Raw genomic sequence first — 21,808 nt, forward strand, 5'->3', positions numbered from 1 at the left:
CTGGAATTTTACAGGTATCAAGCCTCTTTCTGAACAAGAAATCAATCAAATAGCGCATTTCACCTGGGAGGGTGACTGGTGGAGTAGGTTAACCTGCTCCCACCGTGTGGTCAGTGTCTTCAATGTAGGTGGAAATGCTCTGGGAGCAGAAGACCCCACTTACCTTGATGCAATTGGAGTTACAACAGTAACATGGCAGTGACATTTAAGAGGTTGTCATCATATCGGAGTCATTTGTTCTGAAAAGCGGGAGAAATCTTCAGATAAAGTGATGACCCCATATTAATTTAAACATTTGTTTGGTCAGTGGTAAACTATCTTCACCATCACAGCGCTCAAAGCACTTTACAAAGCCTCACACTTACCCATCCACATACATTCATACAACAATGGGCGGCTGGTGTCATGCAAGGGGGTGCCAGGTCCATTGGGAGAAAATTTGACTCAGATAGGCGTCACTGTTGACCTGGAGGTCTGAAGTATGTATAGGCTGCTGCGCCAGGAATAAATGTGTTCGGTTTTAACACATCAGTGTGATTGTAGTTCTTTCACAAAAATGCTTAGAATGTTAATAGATGATTTAAAAACACAGGTTCCTTTAACATGCACACAAACACAGACTTAAGGTTGCACTAGCCACTTTAGCAGCACTGGAATTTTGCCATTTGATTTATATTTTATTTCCCTTGGTTCTCTGACCTGGACTACATTGCGCATCTCACATTATCTTTTATATTACATTTCACAGGTGGGTCCGGGATTGAACCTGAGACCTCAGCACTGTGAGGCCAACACATTCCAGCTGAGCCACCCTAGATTGAAAAAGCACAAGCATCTTGACCTTAATGTCCAATAAACTACTATGGTACAAAAACATGCTGTTCAGGAATATACGTTTAGCATGTTCCTTTATTATGTTTTTTTGTATGTTTTTATTAAGTATTATTATATCATTACTAACAAAAATTTCACAAAGAACAAACTATGACAGTGTTACAAATATAAACAAATCTGACAAGATGGGACAGCAATTCTAAGATGCCATAGTAACAGACCTCAGGGACAATCTGAGGTCCTGAGTCTGAGGCAAGCACCCAATGCCAAAAATAATTATTTGAACAATTTTGCCATGTAATGTGTAACATACTGTACAGTATGAACTATGGGTCTAAAGCATGCAAAGGACCAAAGTCTATTGATTTATGGCATCTACATATAAACTTGTCTTGAGCCGAGCTGGAATTGACATGAATTTGCTCATCATTTCAGACATTGTAAAAACAGCAACATCAGGCCACCAGGAAGAATTAGTAAGTTATTCTTATTTTTCAGACATTCGGTCCACATTTTGCGGTATTTTGAACAATACATTTAGCTTGGTGAAGCCTATATTTTAAAGTTTTACAGTGTACCAGATTGTCCAGATCCAAGGACTTATGTATAAGCCCCAAAAATAGGTGATAACTAAAACCGTCAATGTGAAAATGAAGGATTTAGGTATTGGAAGGGAATTACAGATTTCTTTAAAATAATTTGTGAAAGATTAGTATCGATGGGTAGAGAAATAAATACGTGCATGTATGGACTCGTTGATAAGAGGAAGTAGTGGTTACACTGACTACATATTTATATTGTACAGTCCCTTGTATAAGTATTCAGCCCCCTGGAACTTTTCAACCTTTCACCACATTACAGGCTTCAAACATAAAAATATAAAAAATATTTTCTGTCAAGAATCAACAACAAATGGGACACAATTCTGAAGTGGAACAAAATTAATTGGATCTTTTAGATTTTTTTAACAAATAAAAACTGAATCGTGGGGCGTGCAACACTATTCGGCTCCTTTACTTTTAGTTCCGCAAACTCACTCCAGAAGTTCAGTGAGGATCTCTGAATGATCTGATGTTGACTGATAATGATAAGTAGAATGCGCCTGTGTGTAATCAAGTCTCCGTATAAATGCACCTGCTCTGTGATAGTCTCAAGGTTCTGTTTAAAGTGCAGAGAGCATCATGACAACCAAGGAAAACAACAGGCAGGTCCGAGATACTGTTCTGGAGAAGTTTAAAGCCAAATTTGGATAGAAAAAGATTTCCCAAGCTTTAAACATCTCAAGAAGCACTGTGCAAGCAATTATATTGAAATGGAAGGAGTATCAGACCACTGCAAATCTACCAAGACCCGGCCATCCCTCTAAACTTTCACCTTGAACAAAGGGAAGACTGAGATGCAGCCAAGAGGCTCATGATCACTCTGGATGAACTGCAGAGATCTACAGCTGAGGTGGGAGAGTCTGTCCAGACAACAACAATCAGTCATCATTATCTTTTTCTTTCAGCTTATCCTGTTAGGGGTTGCCACAGCGTGTCACCTTTTTACATTTAAGCCCATCATCTTCCTCTCTAGCACCCACTGTCCTCATGTCCTCCCTCACAACACCCATCAATCTTTTCTTTGGTCTTCCTCTTGCTCATTTGCCTGAGAGGTCCTTCCTCAGTACCCTTCTACCAATATACTATCACGCCTCTTGTCATGTCCAAACCATCAAAGTCTGCTCGTTTCTTCACTTCCTTACTACACTCACCATTGCTCTGTATTGTTGACCCCAAGTATTTGAAGTCGTCCACACTCGCTATCTCTTCTCCCCGGAGCTTCACTCTGTCTCCGTCCCTCTCATTCATGCACATATATTCTGTTTTACTTCGGCTAATCTTCATTCCTCTCCTTTCCAGTGCGTACCTCTATCTTTCTCATTTCTTTCTAATCTGCCTGCTCCCTGCTTTCACTGTAGATCACATACACTGCACAAATCTGGCCTTTATGGAAAAGTGGAAAGAAGAAAGCCATTTCTCAATGATATCCATAAAAAGTCTCCTGCAAAGTCTGCCACAAGCCACCTGGAAGGCACACCAAACATGTGCAAGTAGGTGCTCTAGTCAGATGAAACCAAAATCAAACTTTTTGGCCACAATGCACAACGATATGTTTGGTGTAAAAGCAACACAGCTCATCACCCTGAACACACAATCCCCACTGTCAAACATGGTGGTGGCAGCCTCATGGATTGAGCCTGGTTTTCTTCAGCACGGACTGGGAAGATGGTTAAAATTGATGTGAAGATGAATGGAGTGAAATACAGGACCATCCTGGAAGAAAACCTGTTGGAGTGTGCAAAAGACCTGAGACTGAGACGGAGATTTATCTTCCAAAACGAAAAAGACCCAAAAGATAAAGCCAAATCTACAATGGAATGGTTCATAAATAAACGTATCCAGGTGTTAGAATGACCAAGTCAAAGTCCAAACCTGAATCCAATCAAGAATCTGTGGGCACAGCTGAAGACTGTTCACAAACGCTCTCCATCCATCCTCACTGAGGTCGAGCTGTTTTGCAAGGAAGAATGGGCAAGAATTTCAGTCTCTCGATGTGCAAAACCGATACAGACATACCCCAACCGACTTGCAGCTGTAATTGCAGCAAAATGTGGTACTAAAAAGTATTAATGGAAGGGGGCCGGATAATATTGCCTGCCCCAGTTTTCAGGTTTTTATTTGCCCCAAAAAAAGTTTAAAATATCCAATACATTTTGTTCCACTTCAAGATTGTGTCCCACTTGTTCTTGATTCTTGACAAAAAAAAAAATAAAAATAAAAAAATATATATATATATTTGTTTGAAGCCTGCAATGTGGCAAAAGGTTGAAAAGTTCAAGGGGGGGGCAATACTTTCACAAGACACTGTATATAATTGGTTATGCATGTATGAACGTTTTAGGTTTCAGGTGAATGTACTTAAGGACAAATCAGATGTAGCTTCAGATGACCTCTGAAACATTTTATACACATTCATCCACCCATTCGCTGTACTGCTTATCCTCAAAACGGTTGTGGGCGTGCCTGTTATCTTAAAATATGTATAGAATTTGTAGAATAATTAAAAATATGTTTGAGGAACTGTAGTCATCGAAATAATGTTGAATCTAACATCAAACATCTTAACATTTCATCCTAAAATCATAGACGGCATTGGGTATGCTCATACTGTACGTCCTTTGTTCCAAAAATCTCTTTCCTCAGTGTGTGTACACTGACTACAAATGAAGAAATTTCCGACTTGTATCCACACGTTTGTGTGAGTATTCTCAATCATTGCTTCATCTCCAGAGGACCTCTTGTAGTACAGAGCATCAGTGTAGCTTCCGACTTCTTTCTACCAGGACGGAGCAGTATTGGCCAGTCGTCTCATACGTCTACAAAGACACATATTATGGTCATTAGCTTAGAATATATACAATTTCCAGAATAAACAAAATGTTGGGGCTATAGTCAATAGGTTGAGACTTTTTTTTTTTTTTTAAATGCAGAACTGTCACTTTGATCCTAAAGTAAATGATGGCAATAACATTTTAGAGGTTGTCAGCGTACCTGAATATTTTTTTCTGAAAAGAGGAACACATGTTCAGATGACCTCAAAAAGTAATGAGCCCAAATTAATTTAATTGACTCAAAACTGTTTAAATAGTTGATTGTTCAATGGTAAACCTTATCAACACCATCACAGTGCCCAAAGTGCCCTTCAGACTCGTCGCAGTCTTTGATGAGGCTGAATATGCTAGAATAGTGTACACCCGGGGTGTCAAACGTATGGCCCCAAAACGGTTTAATCCGGCCGCGAGATGATTTTTTTTAAGTATAAAATGAAGGCATGGACAGGGACACTGAGCTGGAATTTTTCAATAAAAGCAACTACTGTTCTGATTGCATCCATTGGATGGCACAGTAACAATTATGTTCAGCAAGCAAACCATTTTTACTGGGGCAGAGTAAGTAGGTCAAGCATGCAGTCTGGATGAGCTGCTTTATCTACTGCCTGTGCTATTTATTACGACTCCCATGGTACTTTTAATGTATGCTTTGGCACCCTCATGGCCTCAATATGACTGTTAAAAAAGAAAGAAGTGCATGCAGATTGCAGTGTGTTCCAAGAAAAAATGGTTATCCTCTATTTATCCACAGAAGTGAATGGGAAAGCTGTACGCGTATGTTTGGTGTATTCTGTTGTATCTGTATTTGGTTGCATATAACATTGTATTGCATTCATTCTGTATTCATTCTTTTTTCTTCTTTCGTCCATACATTATTATGTACCCTCTGTTACATCAAGACGCACAACAAACAATAACAAACAAAGCTTGCACTTTGCAAAATTGACAGTCAATTTCCCTGCCAACAGTCTCTTGAAGAATTCCCTAGTTCTCTTCAGGTGATCGTCCCATTCCATGACGTAAATGATGATGTCATCCATATAGGCTTTGACACCTTCCAGACCTGATGTCACATTGTTCACGAGCCTTTGGAACATGTCTTGGGGGTTCTTCAAGCCGAGTGACATAACTTTGTACAGGCCATTGGAGGTAGCGAATGCCGCAATCGCCTTCGCAAGGTCTGTGAGCGGCACCTGCCAGAAGCCCTTCAAAAGGTCAAACTTGTGCACTTAGCTTGACCGAGGTGATCAATGCCATCATCCACTCTCAGTATAGGGTAAGAGTCAATTCGTGAGAGTGCATTGACAGTTCCCATGTCAGCATAGCAGGGCCAACCATCACCACTCTTTGGCACAAAAACACAAGGTGAACTCCACGGACAGTCACTGGTTTCAACAATGTCATTGTTCACCATGTACTTGACCTCTTTCTCCAGAATTTTACTTTTCGCAGTATTCATTCGATATGGGTGTTGTTTCACTGGCACAGCATCACCTACATCTATATCATGCCCAACTATATCTGTGCGGCCAGGCACATCAGGAAATAGGTGAGAGAACCCAAAAAAAAAAAAAATCACCTTTTTGTTCAGCAGACAAATGTGTCAATTTCTCGAGGTGAGCAAACAAAGAATTGCACAACTTGGATGAAACATTAGTACTCAAACCCTCAAACTTCACATTGGTAAAATCATCAACAGTAAAATCTGTAACTGGGGAGAGTGTAGAAATACAACTGACTTGTTTGGTTTCTACTGTCATATTTCTTAATCATGTTGACTTGACATAACATTTACGATGGCCAGGAGTCAGGATGATATAGTCTATGTTGCCAACCTTTTGTTTATCAGATATGCACCGTCATATCTATCTCTGAGTGGCTGGCCAGGAATGGGAAGAGTTAACACTTTTTTACCAGAAATAAAACTTTGTTCTTTTGACTTTTTGTCATAATTTAGTTTCATTTTTGCTAAATTGTCAGACTTGCTAGTGAGACGAAGAGTTACTCCTCTTGAAGATAAGTAATCAGCCTCAGCTTCAAAAGAATAAACCATAAATGCACCTGACAAATCAAAAAAGGAATCGTTTGGCAAAGAAGTATTGGAAGAAATGTCTTTCAACATTGAACGAGTCATTGCATAAGACGGACAACTACCCGTAAAGTCACTCTCCAACTTCTCTGTACTGACTGAACACTCCGGAGAAACATTGAAATTAGGATCAGCACCAACTCAAGCACCCATAAGATACTTGCCGATCAACAAATCAACACCCGGAACTGTAAGACAGTCAAGAACCCCGACTTGTGATGGTATCAGAAATCAGAGACAAATTCACAAAATTTAAAGGAGCAAGAGAACTGCCACTTATACCCTAAAGAATAACATCTGATTGAGCTGAAGACTCTGTAGAAAAAGGCAAACTATCCTTCAAAATCAAAGATTGAAGAGATCCAGTGCCCCTCAGAACAGTAATGGGCCGTAGAATTCTCTCATAAGTGAAACAGAACCAGTGTGAATAAAAAAAGGCTTCAAAACTTCAGAATCTGAAATTTTATTGTCATAAACACAATTCTCCTCAGATCCACCTGGAAAGAAAGGCTTAGGTATGATTTATACAAAAGCGCTTGGGGAACCAGAAAAATATAACAAAGCAGTTTTATTGCATTTAAGAATGTAATCACATACAATGTAAAACAATAAAATAAACTAACACAAAATAGAGGGACAATGGCAATTTAGTTACATGTAACAAGGTAATGAATTAAATGTATAGTCACCACAATCTGAACCAAATGTCCCTGTAGGCGAATGTTATTTCCAGCAATGAAGTAATGAATTCAGAAATGTCCAAAAGATGTGAGCCAGAAGCCAAGGTGGCGGTAGGTGGTCATTAATTGTATGAAGCAGCGGGCGGTTGTAGCAATCCCCGACTAAAAGTCATCCCGTCCTTGTATTGGAACTTCTCAAAAGTTACATAAAGATCCGCGGCCGACAACATAATCGAGTCCCCTCTTCCAGAACGTTCAAAAAAGCGTCAGATAACTGAATGTACGTAAGAAAGATGAATAAAGAACGAATGCAATGCAATGTTATACATAACTAAATATAGACAATTCACAGCGTGTTGCAGAGCTGAAAGAACATAACCGTCACCGCTATTTGAGTTTTCATGCTCACAAATATGACAACTTTCAAGGACAGAATAAAAGAAAGTGAATGAACTTTTGGTGGGTCTGTTTACTCACGGCAGAGACATCAGTGATGCTGCTGCGAAGGCTCGCTAACTTATTGCTAATGAATTTGCAGGGGCTTCAAAACCATTTACCGAGGGAAGATTCGTAAAAACATGCATGATGAAGGCAGCGCAGATTGAAAGTCCTGTATTCCGTCTTCATTTGCAATTGATGAAAGCATGGACATTACAGACGTTGTTGCACAACTGGCTGTTTTAATCGCGGAGTTGATAACACATTGACCGTCACCTGAGAGCTAGTTGAGAGGGTGCCAATGATGAAAGCAACAGCGACAGCAACTGATAATTTTACCGCACTTGTTGTAGCGCTGGACACCGTCGGAGTGGACTGGTCCCAATCCATCAGGCTGTCTACAGATGGTGTGGCCTCAATGTTCGTGAAAAAAGCAAGTGGTGTGACAAAGTTACGAGAGAAAGTGCAATCTGCAAATAGAGGGTGTGATTTTTGGACTTTTCACTGTATTTTTACACCAGGATGCATTGTGTTGAAAGTCATTAAAAATGGATAATGTCCTCCAGGTGGTCATCAAAACATTTCATTAAATCTGATCCAGAAGCCTAAATCACTGTCAGTTTGACAGCCTTCTCAGAGAGAAAGGCCACATCTATGGTGTGCCATACCTAAGTAAGGTAAGAAGGTTAAGCAGAGGTGCCGTGCTTGGGCATTTCTGATTGACGAGAAGAAATTGGACAGTTTGTGAATGAAAAGGGCAAACCAGTGTTAGAATTTCATTCTGCAAGAATGGATGCAGGAACTTGCGTTTATGGTGGATGTTCCAGACCACCTGAATAATTGAAACGGGTGCTAGGATGCAACAAAGTTAAGCACTAATTATGACAGAATACGGTGAATATTCTGTTCTCGAACAAATCTGTTTTTGAATGAAAATTTCTAGATTTTTTTGCTTTTGAAAAAAAAAAAATCCATTACTCTAACGCCCCTGAAAAATCCCAGAAATATCATAACGCATGCGGCCCGACCAGCTGACCCACGACGCGCTTTGTTATTGTGAATTCCAATGCTGCAGAAAAATAACGAAAATAACAAAGCAGACCACCCGACCAGCTGACCCACGACACACTGTGTTATTGTGTGTAACGCAGCCTTTGTACGCAGACGTGTCCCCGGTTGCTACATTTACTGACCATTTTTTCTTCCTATTGAGGACTATTAACCCCCAACCATGGCTCCAAAGAAGTGACACTAGATACGTTCTTTGGGAAAAGAAAAGAACTTCAAGAATGCGAGTCACCCCCACTGAAGAGATTTGATAGTTGATAATTTTGCATTGCTTTTTTCTTGTGAACTTTAATAATGCTCTGTTCCCTTAGCATTTCTGCATTTTTGTTTTGTTTGAAAGACTTTGTAAACATGAATTAATGTTTTTGTATGTTATTTTTTGTAAAAATAATTTTTTTTGTTTCTTCCCTCTCATTTTTGCTTGTTTAAAGTTATTCTGCACTTTTGTCAATTCAAAAAAAAAATTTTACAAGGCTGGGGGCCGAGTCGCTCCAGATACAGCAATGCACTCCCTACTCTACTACTAAAGCATACATTTTAAGCAAAAAATAAACATATTTCTAAAATATTTCACCATATAAAGTATTTAAACTATACATATATTTCTACTATGCAGTTTATTATCAGGAAAGAAGATGCTGCTTTAACAGGCTTGTTGCCATTTTATGTTAAGTTTAGGACAGGGGTTGTAATTACAATATTGTTAATGTTGGCCTGGTTCACGTGTGTATGAATTTGCATAGGGGTACAGGCAATGTAGCGCAAGTCGGGCTTAATGAACTGTCACCATGTTCTGCTGTGTGGCGACATAAAAGGTTGTAAATGATTTTCTGTTTAAAGAAAAAGGTTTAAAGAATAGGACGTAATCTGTAAATCATGGGTGCTCATATCAATGGCCGCTTCCGTCCAGCAGCCGCTGAAGGACAGCCTCCGCAGGCTTTGTGGATCGCCACCGCTGTTTGTCTGGTCAACCTGGACAGGTCTTTTTCCTCCTCCTTTAGTTTCCAACCTGGCGTATATGTCATGTTTATTGTTTGGGCTTTGACACTTCTATCTTTGCCCTACGTCAAATCTCTACATATTCTTTTTTCCTCTCCTCGGTCCTTTCAGTGTCCCACTTCTTCTTCCCAAACCTCTTTCTTTGTGTAACTTTCTGTACTTTGAGGTTACACAATCAAGGTTCCTTCTACCCTTTCCTGCCAGAAGATATACCAATAACTTTCCTGCCCGGCTCTCTGATCATCTTGGCTATAATGGTCCAGTCTTCTGAAAGTTACTCCTATCCACCGAAAACTTGTGTCCCCATTCACGAAATGGCACACAACATTCTTCCTTTCTCAGCTTCAACCACATGGTTCTCTGTTCTTTGTTTTCTCCAAGGGTATGGAAAGTGTTAAAATCACCTTTTGCTCATATTATACAGGTTTTTAACCTGAATTCGAATCTGAAATAAGATATGAAGGAAACATTTGTAGATAGATTATTGGCAAAAATTTAATGCACATTGAAGAATTCCAAGACAACCCGAGCAGACAGCGGAAATTCCTGAGAAGACTTGTGAACTCACACCTAGCAAAATAAAATGTGCATGAGTGCAAGATCAATTTGAGCACGTCGATGAATTTTTCAATAATTCGAGCGGTGAACATAATTCTGAAGGGTCCCATGAAGAATATGAAACATATAAAGGTGTTAAAAGTTATCAATTTGAGCAAGTTAGACAGAACACAAGTTGAAATGCTTATGTGCAAAGTTTTTCTGAACATTTTGAAACCAAGTAGTTGGAGTCTGAAGTCGCATTTTCACAAATAAGGATTTTACGTAACAAAATATGTTTTAAAAGTTGTGAGGTTGATTTCAGAGCAAGAGCTGGTAATAACTTGCTTTCCATTATATTTTCATGTGGTAAACTGATGACAAATCTTGGGACTTCTTCTGAGAGCCATAACCAGACAGAACCCAGAACCGTCCATCACCATGTTAGTCACAATTTTCCCAAGAAGTCATGAGCGAAACCACAAAACTTTTTTATAGAAAGCTGTAAACTGGTACCTTGTGGTTCTGAATGCTAAAGGCTGCGAAATGCTTAAAATAGAAATTTAAATAGGGTGGATGTTTCTGTGTACTGGATTGACATGGGTCTTTGACCTGTAGAGGTTTGTGAATGTGTACATATTTTTAAAACATTTTTATTATATCTACAGGTGTGCAAGTACAATCTGCATACCCTTGGAAACAAAAGAAGAACGTTTTTGTTGCCATGAGAGTCAACATATTCACCAGAAAATGGCGGATTATCCAAACTATCCGGTGCACTGCATGACAGAGTACCCAAAATTTATTGCCAACTGTTTCAACCCATGGGTACTTTCGGTTCGCTTTCTCCAATTCAGGCTACAGCGTCAGCAGCGACTGGATTTTCCACAACACGAGTAAGAGCTATTTATTTTTTTTCCTCAATTATGCTTTCTCCTAATCAGCCCATATTTTTCCATTTACATTCAGATTATTCGAACTAAAGAAAATTTTATATTGTTATTTTTCCTGCTAAAAGCAGCATTTGTCCAATCAATGCTTATTCCAACACAGTCACATTCAAGAAAACTGTCATCTGAGTGTATTTTCTTATTTTCAGGTTATTGAGACATTGTAGTGCCTTCTAACATCCCCCTTACTAATCATTGCCACTTCCTGGTCCTTCACACTTGCGTCTTCTACTGTTCCTTCCCTCTGATTTTCTCCTCGAAGTATTCTTCCCATCTATTTAGCACACTACTGGCACCAGTCAACACATTTCCATCTCTATCCTTAATCACCCTTACCTGCTGCACATCCTTTCCATCTCTATCCCTCTGTCTGGCCAGCCTGTAGAGATCCTTTTCTGCTTCTTTTGTGTCCAACCTGGTGTACAATGTCGTCATATGCCTCTTGTTTAGCCTTTGTCACATCTCAATGTATTCCTTTCGCCTCAGTCCTCTCAGTGTCCCACTTTTTCTTCGCTAATCTCTTTCCTTGTATGATGTTCTGTATTTTGGTGTTCCACCACCATGTTCCCTTCTCCCCTTTCCTACCAGAAGACACATCAAGTGCTCTCCTGCCCGTCTCTCTGATCCCCTTGGCTTTAGTAGTCCAGTCTTCTGGGAGCTCCTCCTGTCCATCGAGAGCCTGTTTCACCTCTTTCCGAAAGGCCGCACAACATTCTTTCTTTCTCAACTTCCACCGCATGGTTCTCTGCTCAACCTTTGTCTTCTGAATCTTCCTCTCCACCACCAGAGTCATCCTGCACACCACCATTCTATGTGTCAAGCTACACTCTCCCCTACCACTATCTTACAGTCAGTAACCTCTTTCAGATTACATCGTCTGCACAAAATATAATCCACCTCTGTGCTTCTACATCCACTTTGTAGGTCACTCTATGTTGCTGCCTCTTCTGGTGAAAAAGTGTTCACTTCAGCCATTTCCATCCTTATTGCACCACCATCGGTCCCTCAAAGTTCCTTTCCTGGATGCCTTACTTATCCATTACGTCTTCATTGGCCCTTTTTCCTTCACCAACATGTTCATTACAATCTGCAGAGATCACAATTCTCTCTCTGTCTGGATTGCTCAGAACTGCTTCATTGAGTTCCTTACAGAATTTTTCTTTCATCTCTAGGTCACATCCTACCTGTGGTGCATAGCTGCTAATCACATTATTCAGAACACCCTCCATTTCAAATTTCAGCCTCATCAATAGATCTGGTACTCTCTTCACCTCCAAGACATTCTTAGCCAGCTCTTCCTTTAAAATAACCCCTACTCCACTTCTCTTCCCATCTACTCTATGGTAAAATAATGTAAACCCTGCTCTAAATGTCTAGCCTTACTACCTTTCCACCTGGTCACTTGGATGAACAATATATCAAGCTTTCTCCTAATCATCATGTCAAGATGGCAAGTACACAGGTGCAGCGGCTCTCAGCTCTCCAGCTTGGTGCATTTTCTTTACGATTATTTTATTCATTATATAAAAAAATATTAAGCCACTGTCACATATAGCTTCCAGGACCTGATCAATCTGGGACTGAAGCATAATTTATAAATAAAGGAATACCAAAAAGTAAATATTCCGGAGGACACTGCGAGACCACCGGGATCTCCATGGATAGCCGCTCTCAGCAACCGACAGAGGAGGCGGAGGGAGCATAAACAAAAATGAGGATGTCGGGCGGGCCTGGTTGCTAAGCTAAAGAGGCACCCTCACAGACTTGTGCTTCCAAGCATCTTTTTAACCAATGCAAGATCCATCACCTACAAAATGGACGAATTGGAATTACAACTTGCCATAAGCAGCTTTGTACGGAACTGCAATATTATTTTCATCACAGACATTTGGCTACATCCACGAATCCCCAATGCTGCAGTTTTGCTAGCAGACCGCACGCTGTATCGACAAGACAGAACCAAAGACACCGGAAAGACCAGCGGGGGTGTGGAGGCCAGGGGGAGGACTATGTGCACAACGAATGGTGTTCTCACATCAGAAACATTGACACCACTGTTCTCCTGATTTAGATGTCCTTGCAGTCTCGTGCAGACCCTTTTATCTACAGAGGGAACTCATGGTAGTCATTGTGGTAGCTGTCTACATCCTGCCGGACGCTCATGTTGGCGAAGCACTTAGCCGTCTGCTTGTGATGTTAAACAAACAGCAGCTCGCCCACCCCGGTGGAGTATTGACTGTTGCTGGTGATTGCAACCAAGCGTGTTTAAAGACTGTGTTACCCAAATTCGTCCAGTATGTGAGGTGTCCCACCAGAGGACACAACATCCTGGACCATGTTTACTCGAACGTTAAACATGCATACAAGGCTTCCCCCCTCCCTCATATTGTTGGACTCGACCGTGTCTGTGTCACCCTCAAGCACACATGCCTCCCCCTACGCAAACAAATAAAGCCTCAAACAAAGACAATTACAACATGGCCCGAGAATGCACTATCTGAAATGCAGGACTGTTTTCATGCACTGTTTGGGAATTATTTGGACACCAGAACCTCCAGGAACACACAGATACTGTTCAGTCTTACATCAAAAACTATATAGACACAGTGACTGTAAATAGACCAATCGGGGCTTTCCCCAATCAAAAACCCTGGATGACCCGAGAGACTAAGGCCCTCCTGAGACACCGCAATGCCGCCTTCAGATCAGGGGACAAGGCAGAGTACAATGCCGCTAGTGCTGACTTAAAGAGGCGCATCAGAGTGGCCAAGGCAGCCTACAAAAGAAATATCAAGGAGTGCTTCACACAAAATAACTAAAAAAAAATGTGGGAGGGATTATAACACATCACAAACTACAACAGTAAGAACGAGATGTGTGCCGGAAACACAGACACCTTGCTGGCAGAGAAACTAAACCATTTCTTTGCTCGTTTTGAGATGGACAGCTCAAAACCCAGGCTTATCACAACCACCTCCCATCAGCAGCACAATGACACTTTAAGAACATGAAGTGAGAGGTGTGCTCGGGATTGTAAATACCAGGAAAGCTGCTGGCCCAGAGGGAGTGCCAGGGAAGGTACTGGAAGCCCGTGCTGATCAGCTGACGGGTGTTTTCACAAAAATCAGAACCCTGCAACACCCAACCATTCCCTCCTGCCTGAAATCTGCAAAAATAATCCCCATCCCAAAGAAAGCAGCCATTGACAGTCTTAATGATTATAGGGTTGTTTCACTCACACCTATGATCATAATGTGCTTTGAGAGGCTGCTTGCACGCCACATACGGGGCTCACTTCCTCCCGAGCTCGCCCCCTACCAGTTTGCCTACAGAGGAAACGTAGGTCGATCGAGGCCGTTATCACAATAGGTCTCTTCACTGCACTAAGCACCTGGAACGCCAAGGGAACTACGTCAGGATGGTTTTCATCGACTTATGCTGCTGCTGGATTAAAGACTTCCTCATAAACCGTCTACAGTCTTGGTCCACACCTCTCTTGCTCTATCACCCTCAGTACTAGGTCCTCACAAGGCTGTGTACTGAGCCCTCTGCTATACTCTCTGTACACATATGACTGCACACCAGCCCATCCCAGAAACTCCATTATAAAGTTTGCTGATGACACCACCGTGATCGGGCTCAGTTCAGAAGGAAATGAGTCTGCCTACAAAGACGAAGGAAATCATCCTGGACTTCCACAAGTACGGGGTCGACCCGGTCCCACTAGTCATAAATGGGGAGTATGTGGAGAGGGTCCACTCTTTCAAATTTCTGGGAGTCTACATCACGGAGAAACTCACTTGGACTGTAAATACCACCGCGGTGGTGAAAAAGGCCCAGCAGCGACTCTACTTCCTGAGAGTGCTCAGGAAGAACAATTTGGATGCTAAGCTGCTACAGGCCTTCTGCAGAACCACCATGGAGAGCATCCTCACATACTGTATCACAGTGTGGTATGCTGGATGCACAGTGGCAGACAGGAAGAATCTGCAAAGAGGGGTCAACAGTGCTCAGAAGATCACTGGCTGCTCTCTGTCCTCCCTAGAGGACATTGCCAACTCCCGCTATCACAGCAGAGTCACAAATATTGTTAAGGACTCTTCACATCCTGGTCATTACCTGTTTAACCTGTTGCCCTCTGGCAGGCGGTGCAGGTCCCACAAAACATGGACAACCAGATTCAAGGACAGCTTCTTCCCCAGAGCCATCAACTCCTTGAACTCAAACCACTGAAATAACAGTACTGTAATGGAACATTATGCATCACGTTTGTGCATTTATTTATTTATTGATTTTAGCAATAACTGTGCCTTGATGTTTTATCTAATGGTTTTTTACCCAAGATGTTTGATTTTTATTCTATTTTATTGCACCTTGCGGAGAATCACTCATCATGTCATTGTATCCACAGCATATGATGACATTAAAGGCTTTTGATTTGACTGATTGATTTGAACCAGCTCCTTACCTTTTCCTGTCATAGTCCCAACATTCCAAGTCCCTACACTCAGATGTAGGCTCTGCGTAATACTCTTCTTCTTCTTCTGCCGACGAATCAGGTTTCCTCTTCTTTGTCTTCGACCCACGGTAGCTGAATTTCCACCGACGCCCTGCAGGTTACGGTGCCGGGTATTGTTAACCCGAGCCACGACCAATCCGGTGTGGGATTCTTTAGATGAACACTAATATTTGTTTGGCACAGTTTTACGCCAGATGCTCTTCCTGACACAACCCTCTGCATTTATCCAGGCTTGGGACCGGTCTACAGATATCATTGGCTTGTGCCCCCCATATGGCTGCATTTTGTCCCATACTTGGACAATAAAGCCTATTCTGATAAGTGGTGAACAAGATGGATGGATAGATATATGGATGGGAAAAATGTCTTCAGAATGCGACTTATTGTCATGATGCCAGTTGAGAGCCAATACAAAGTGAGTCGCTTGGACTCCTCTACCCGCTGAGGATCAGAGACAACATACATATTTGTCAGCTGAAAGTTCTCGGGAGGTGGGGTTTTCTAAGCATTCAGGAACACGCCTACACCGTCTGTGAGTTGAAAGAATATCGGTCTTTTATCACTTAGAAGCCTATTTCACGTACTGTGCTTTTGTTTGATTCATTCACTGTCAAGCTTGTAAACGAGACATTTCTGATGACAAACTCTGGACATTCTAGAGACTATTACTCACCTTGTGTTCCTGTCTTGGTCTCGAATCTTCTTTTCCATTTCTGCATCTGTGAGTGTCTCCAAGAGAGGACACCACTGGTCTGCATCACCTGTGTTACGAATGGCAATCTCCACTGTTGGTAGTGGGTTCTCACTGCAAGCAAAATAAATGAAATCAGTCCCATCATACAGCAAAACTAATGTATTTGTATAGCGCATTTCATCCACTAGGTAACTCAATGTGCTTTGCATGATTAAAACCTTTTAAAAGCAAAGAAATAAAGCATTAAAAAACAAAACGGTACAATGCAAGAAATATTTTAGAATACAAATATTGAAAAAACATGAAAAAAAAGTTAGTCAGGATTGAGAAACATTCACATGAGGTTGACGTCACATCTTTTGGCAACTTATTTCATTTACATGCAGTATATGATAAATGCTGCTTCGCCATGTTTGCTTTGTACTCTGCACTCCATTATTTGACCTGAGTCAGTCGTTCTCAGAGTCCTACTGGGTTTTATGCCATGAACATTTCTTTCATGTATTAAAGAACTAAACCATTTATTATTCAATGCAAATGTAGCAGAACTTTAAAATCTATTCTAAAGGAGACTGGAAACCAATGTAAAGACTTTAGAATTGGAATAATATGCTTTGCTCTGTTGTAGTCAGAATCTGAGTTGGAGCATTCAGAATTAGCTGCAACTGTTTCACGCATTGGGAGTCCAAGTCAGAAGATCATGACAATAATCAAGTGTATGAGATAAAAGGATAAAAGACCTTCTCTTGGTCAGCTTGACAGAGGCAACCCTTCACTCTGTATATGTTCTTCAGTACTTTCGTTTATGTGCCTTTTCATAATAGAGAGAGGTTGTCTGAACTTTTGGGTGAATCTAGAATTCGAAAATTACACAAAAATGGTCAGAAATAGCCATATCATCAATGTCAATTGATAGAATATCAACATCCTTAGAGATGACCACGCCCAAGATTTGACTGAGTTTTGACCTTGACTTTTAATATATTGAGTGGGGTCAAATATGTCCAGTGTAGCAGGGAGTTCTTTGGATTTAATTGTCCATGTTATTGTCAATATGACTGTTAAAGTCTCTCGTTATGATAAAATGGTTGTAGTCAGTACAAAGAGCTAACAGCAGTTGTGAAAAATCCTTCATAGATTTTCTATTCTATCTTGGAGGTCTATAAATGATCAAAACAATAACCTTTGGCTCACCTTTAATTTAAAAAAAAAAAAAAAAAAAAAAAAAATCACAGCAATAAAAAAGCTAAAACCACCCAGTATAATTTCTTTTGTCTTTTTGTTTTTGAGATTTTACGCACAAGTTGTAAAGACCAGCAGGCTTCATCTTATTTTGTTTAAAAAAAGAGACGTTTGGGAAGATTGGATTCTTTTTAATTTCTAATTAAAATTCCACATAAGTCCGCGTGCACAGAGCCTGTACCCCAGCCTCAGCCAGACTCCGCCTCCAGCGACCGCAAGGTAAATGGAGTTTGAGACCCCTGCTCTACAAGCCTCTTCTCCGCCGTGTGTGCATGTGTGTGTGTGTGCGTGTGAGAGAGAATGAGATACGACTCGACAGGTGTGTGGAAACGCAGCGCGAGCAGTTGCTAGTGTGCACAGTTTCCAAGTTTACCGAACGACCCGGGAGGAGTAGTGGTATTAATTTAATATAGGACATGTTGAATCCAAGTGCTTAAAGGATCAAATAAAGCCTTCTGAGCAGCTAACCGATGCTTCGTACTATGATTGTTCCTGCCACCAAAGCGTCTCCCCTGCATTTCATGACAATGGTAGGGCGGCTGTTGCAGGAAAGATTAACAAAGGTTTTATAATTAAAGATTTAAGTAAATATGTACAGTGTTTAAATATTTTGATCATTTTGGTACCCAGATACACATACATGAAACTTCCCAAGGTGTGTATGGTGGGTGGGGGTGGGGGGAATCCTACTTCGGGGTTATTCACATTTTGCGGGGGTTCTGGTCCCCATTGACCACGAAAAACGAGGGATTACTGTACTATATTATACATTACTGGTGCACTCACTATAGGAGTATCACCATGTTGCACAATTTGCACACCTCAGGAGTATCTGCAACATTTGCACAATAAACAGATTGTGTCACAGATTATTACACTACTAGTCACTTTAAACTAGATACATCTCAAAGTCTGGGCGCGCCTTGTGGTCATTGCCCTGGACTATTGCTCTATTAGGCATTCAACTGCTGTAATTGCTAGAGGACTCTGCATCTCTTTGCACAATTGTCATAAAAAACTCTTTACGACAGCCCAGAAACCTGTCTGATCTAGAGAAGATCTGTGTGGGGCAAAATCCCTCTTGCAGTGTGGACAAACCTGGTGAACAACTACAGGAAACGTTTGACATCTGCAATTGCAAACAAAGGCTACTGTGCCAAATATTAACATTGGTTTTCTCGGGTGTTCAAATACTGATTTGCAGCTGTATCACACAAATAAATCGTTAAAAAAAAAAAAAAAAGAAAAAGAAAATCATACATTGTGATTTCTGGATTTTTCTTTTTAGATTCTCCCTCTCACATTCAATATGCACCTCTGATGAAAATTTCAGACCCCTCCATGATTTCTAAGTGGGAAATCTTGCAATATAGCAGGGTTGGTCAAATGCCCATTTTCTTCACTGTAAAGAAGTTTCTGATACAAATCCTGAAAAGGGTACTACCAGCTCGTAAAGGGGATTTAGTGCTGTGGCAGAAGAATTATTTGGAAGTTCCACACCCAGGCCAAAGACCAAAAGCGGGACCCATCCTTATGACTGGGCTGGTCCAAGTCAAACAGGACCACAGAGCACAAAGTAGATCCACCTGGCAACCTCTGTTTTCCCCCCTGAATGATCCGCCAAGTGCTTCTCTGACCCCGGTTAAATCCACTCCGACCTCACCTCGACATATCCATAGAGGACCACTTTGTGAAAACCAATCCCTAGATCTCTCTCGTGCTATCATAATCATCAGATCAGACCAGGGGTCCATTGACCATCTATATCCGGCCATCAAATGATTAATAATGAATTAACCAAATCATACATACATCATAACTACACCCATTTTACCTTGTCTGTAATGTCTAGTGGTTCCATCAGGTAGCGCAGTAGATACAGGGATACAATGATTGGATTTTGTCTGTCTTTTGAAAACTCTGCTGCAACCCTGAACCCTTCCAGAAATATGTCACCTACCAGTGTGGCTGCCTCTGGTACGTGCTCCCTGGTAATGTTTACGTTTGTGTGGTTTTGGGTCATCTCAGGACTCAAGTACACAAAATATGACTTCCTAACCATCTGAGTCTTCTCCGAAGAGAGAAAAAAACTTAGTGAGGATAAAATGGGAATCTTACGGATTATGTTGTGTCTCACCTTATTCGCCCACTGAGTTGCAATATTTGCAAATGTTGCTGTGACTTTTCCAATAACGTACACTTAACCACACTGGTTACATGGTTAGCATACATGCTAGCACGTGTTTTCGCGTGTATGGATGCTACCATATGATGACGCTCAGAGAGGAACAAATGCATTTCACATCTAAAAGCAGAAGAAGGTTACACTGCATGTGCAGGCATGTCATTAGAGACAATGTTTTTCACAGTCAACTAAATATGGATGTTGCATGACTAGCGCGCCACCCTGTAAGTGAAGGACACTACAGGATAGGACAGGACAAGGACAGGAGAAGCAGCATACGGGACAAGGGTCGAGAACCGAGCTATAGAACTGACGTGTGGTGGGACTGACTTAGTAAATAATAGAAGTCTATAGAATGAGAATATAGGTTGGAGGATACATGAGAAATTCACATGTACATAAGATTTGTCACAAGTGAGAGGTTCCATACCCAGTGAAAGAGTCCCAGGGTTGTGTGCTTACAGAGACATTCAAGTAAATTGGCACAGTTTTCTATGCACAGAGACTGAAAGAAAGGTCCTATAATTGCTGTGTCTCCAACGCGGAGGTCAAGGACCCCACCTTATCAATTGAGGGCAGGACTGGGCCAAACGTCCAATCAAAACCAACCCTGTGGACAGGACATCTAATGCTGAGGGACCGAGGGTGCTCCACCGAGCCCCTGATGTGCCCCAGCAAACAGCCACATGGTGGGGGCTGGAGGTATCCAATTCCACCCCCACAGCCAACCCACCACCCCATTTACTTCATTCCACCCACAGGAGAGGAGGGCGCACCCCACAAACCTCAGGGCCCACAATCCAGATTTCCTAGAGATGGGTGTTGGTGGTGCATTATAAAAAAGGAGATGACTGTGTGTGGCACAATCAAAATCAAGGATGGCAGGCAGACCGCACGGACCAGGATACAGCAAAGACGTACGTAATCCCAGTCAAACACCCACACCGTACCATCCCAACCTTATGCCAGGAACCATTTGATCTGGATATGTGCTCAGATATGATGTGTAAGAGAGCATGTACAGTGAGTCGAGTGTGTGTGCGCTAAATGAGTAAATAAGAGGCATGGTTAAAGCAGTTCAGGACCGTCAGGCTGGACAAGCACTGAAAAAGAGGGCTGCCCCCCATCACACCCTCTACCTGCCCGATCTGTTGGAGGCAGAACCCCCAAAATAGGTAGGGACACAGGAAGAAAAAAAACAGGAGGCCACGCAAGCCACAAGGGACCCATCCCCCTCCATGGAAAGAGAAGAAGGTAAGCGCAGTGGGATGCGAGGAACAAATAGAAGAGGAGGAAGCAGCCATGGGGACCAACAAGGGAGCTCCACCGCAACAACCAGCAGCCAGAGTGGGGGACCCAGCCGAGCATCACCAATCACCGCTACAGCAAGCAGAAATCATGGGCGATTCACCATCACACAACCAACACTTCCGGGAGGTCACCCCTGTGGTCCCACACCTCTGAGATCAGGAATAAGTGAAAAAAATCCCAATACCACAGAAATTGGAACAGCAAACACAGGGATAAGAGAAGAAAATTCCCAATCCATATATGCGTCCTCTCACCCTGAAAAACAATCTAAAATGTGAAGGAAAAGTGTAGGAATAATTGTGATCATAATTATCATACATCTGCTTCCAATAAAGAAATGCTTTGCTCTGCTCTAGATAATGTGGCAGCCTCCGAGCAGGAGATAGCAAGAACAAAAACATCTAATCATCAGAACTGTTAGAACTGGTACATGTTAAAGAAATGATGACCACACATACATTCAGCAATCTTCCACACATGCACACGCACATGATCAAACATGTACACCTTGTTTCAAACTGTTTTGCTTGTCGTCTCCTTTTTGTAACATCCATGTAAATAAGGGGCGTCTTAAAACTAAATAAATAGAGGTGCTGAGAGGAGAGGATAATCAGAGAGTGCAGTGGTGAATTGTATGAGACAGTTCCTCTCCTCTCTCCTCGCGAGACTTGAACTGGTGTCTTTGCTTCCTTTTTTGTCCTGTTTACTGAATGTCTGATTGGTGAACCTGACAAAAAGAAAAATGAGTAGAAAAATAAACCACCTCAACAACAAAGAAAAAAGTCAAAAGCCATTTAGGAACGCGGTATTGTTATTTTCAGAAGGCACC

At 41.6% G+C, this 21,808-nt stretch overlaps 1 protein-coding gene across 9 annotated transcripts in view; it reads right to left on the minus strand.

Annotated features, from left to right (window-relative positions):
* Positions 1-725: 725 nt before the first annotated feature.
* The window catches only part of LOC133490474 (SWI/SNF-related matrix-associated actin-dependent regulator of chromatin subfamily B member 1-like), a 74,090-nt gene continuing 53,007 nt past the window's right edge, over positions 726-21,808 (minus strand). For 3 of the 9 annotated variants that reach the window (XM_061800588.1, XM_061800591.1, XM_061800593.1), the window contains exons 8-9: positions 16,221-16,352; positions 728-4,252 (exon numbers count right to left, since the gene is read on the minus strand). In XM_061800588.1, the coding sequence (XP_061656572.1) occupies positions 4,213-4,252; positions 16,221-16,352 (172 nt within the window). In that variant the 3' untranslated portion in view covers positions 728-4,212. Of the gene's footprint in view, positions 4,253-16,216; positions 16,353-21,808 lie in introns of those variants that run through there. The other 6 variants (XM_061800592.1, XM_061800585.1, XM_061800590.1 and 3 more) reach the window with 4 other exon arrangements.

Source organism: Syngnathoides biaculeatus, chromosome 17 (assembly GCF_019802595.1).
Source record: "Syngnathoides biaculeatus isolate LvHL_M chromosome 17, ASM1980259v1, whole genome shotgun sequence".
Taxonomy (NCBI): Eukaryota; Metazoa; Chordata; class Actinopteri; order Syngnathiformes; family Syngnathidae; genus Syngnathoides; species Syngnathoides biaculeatus.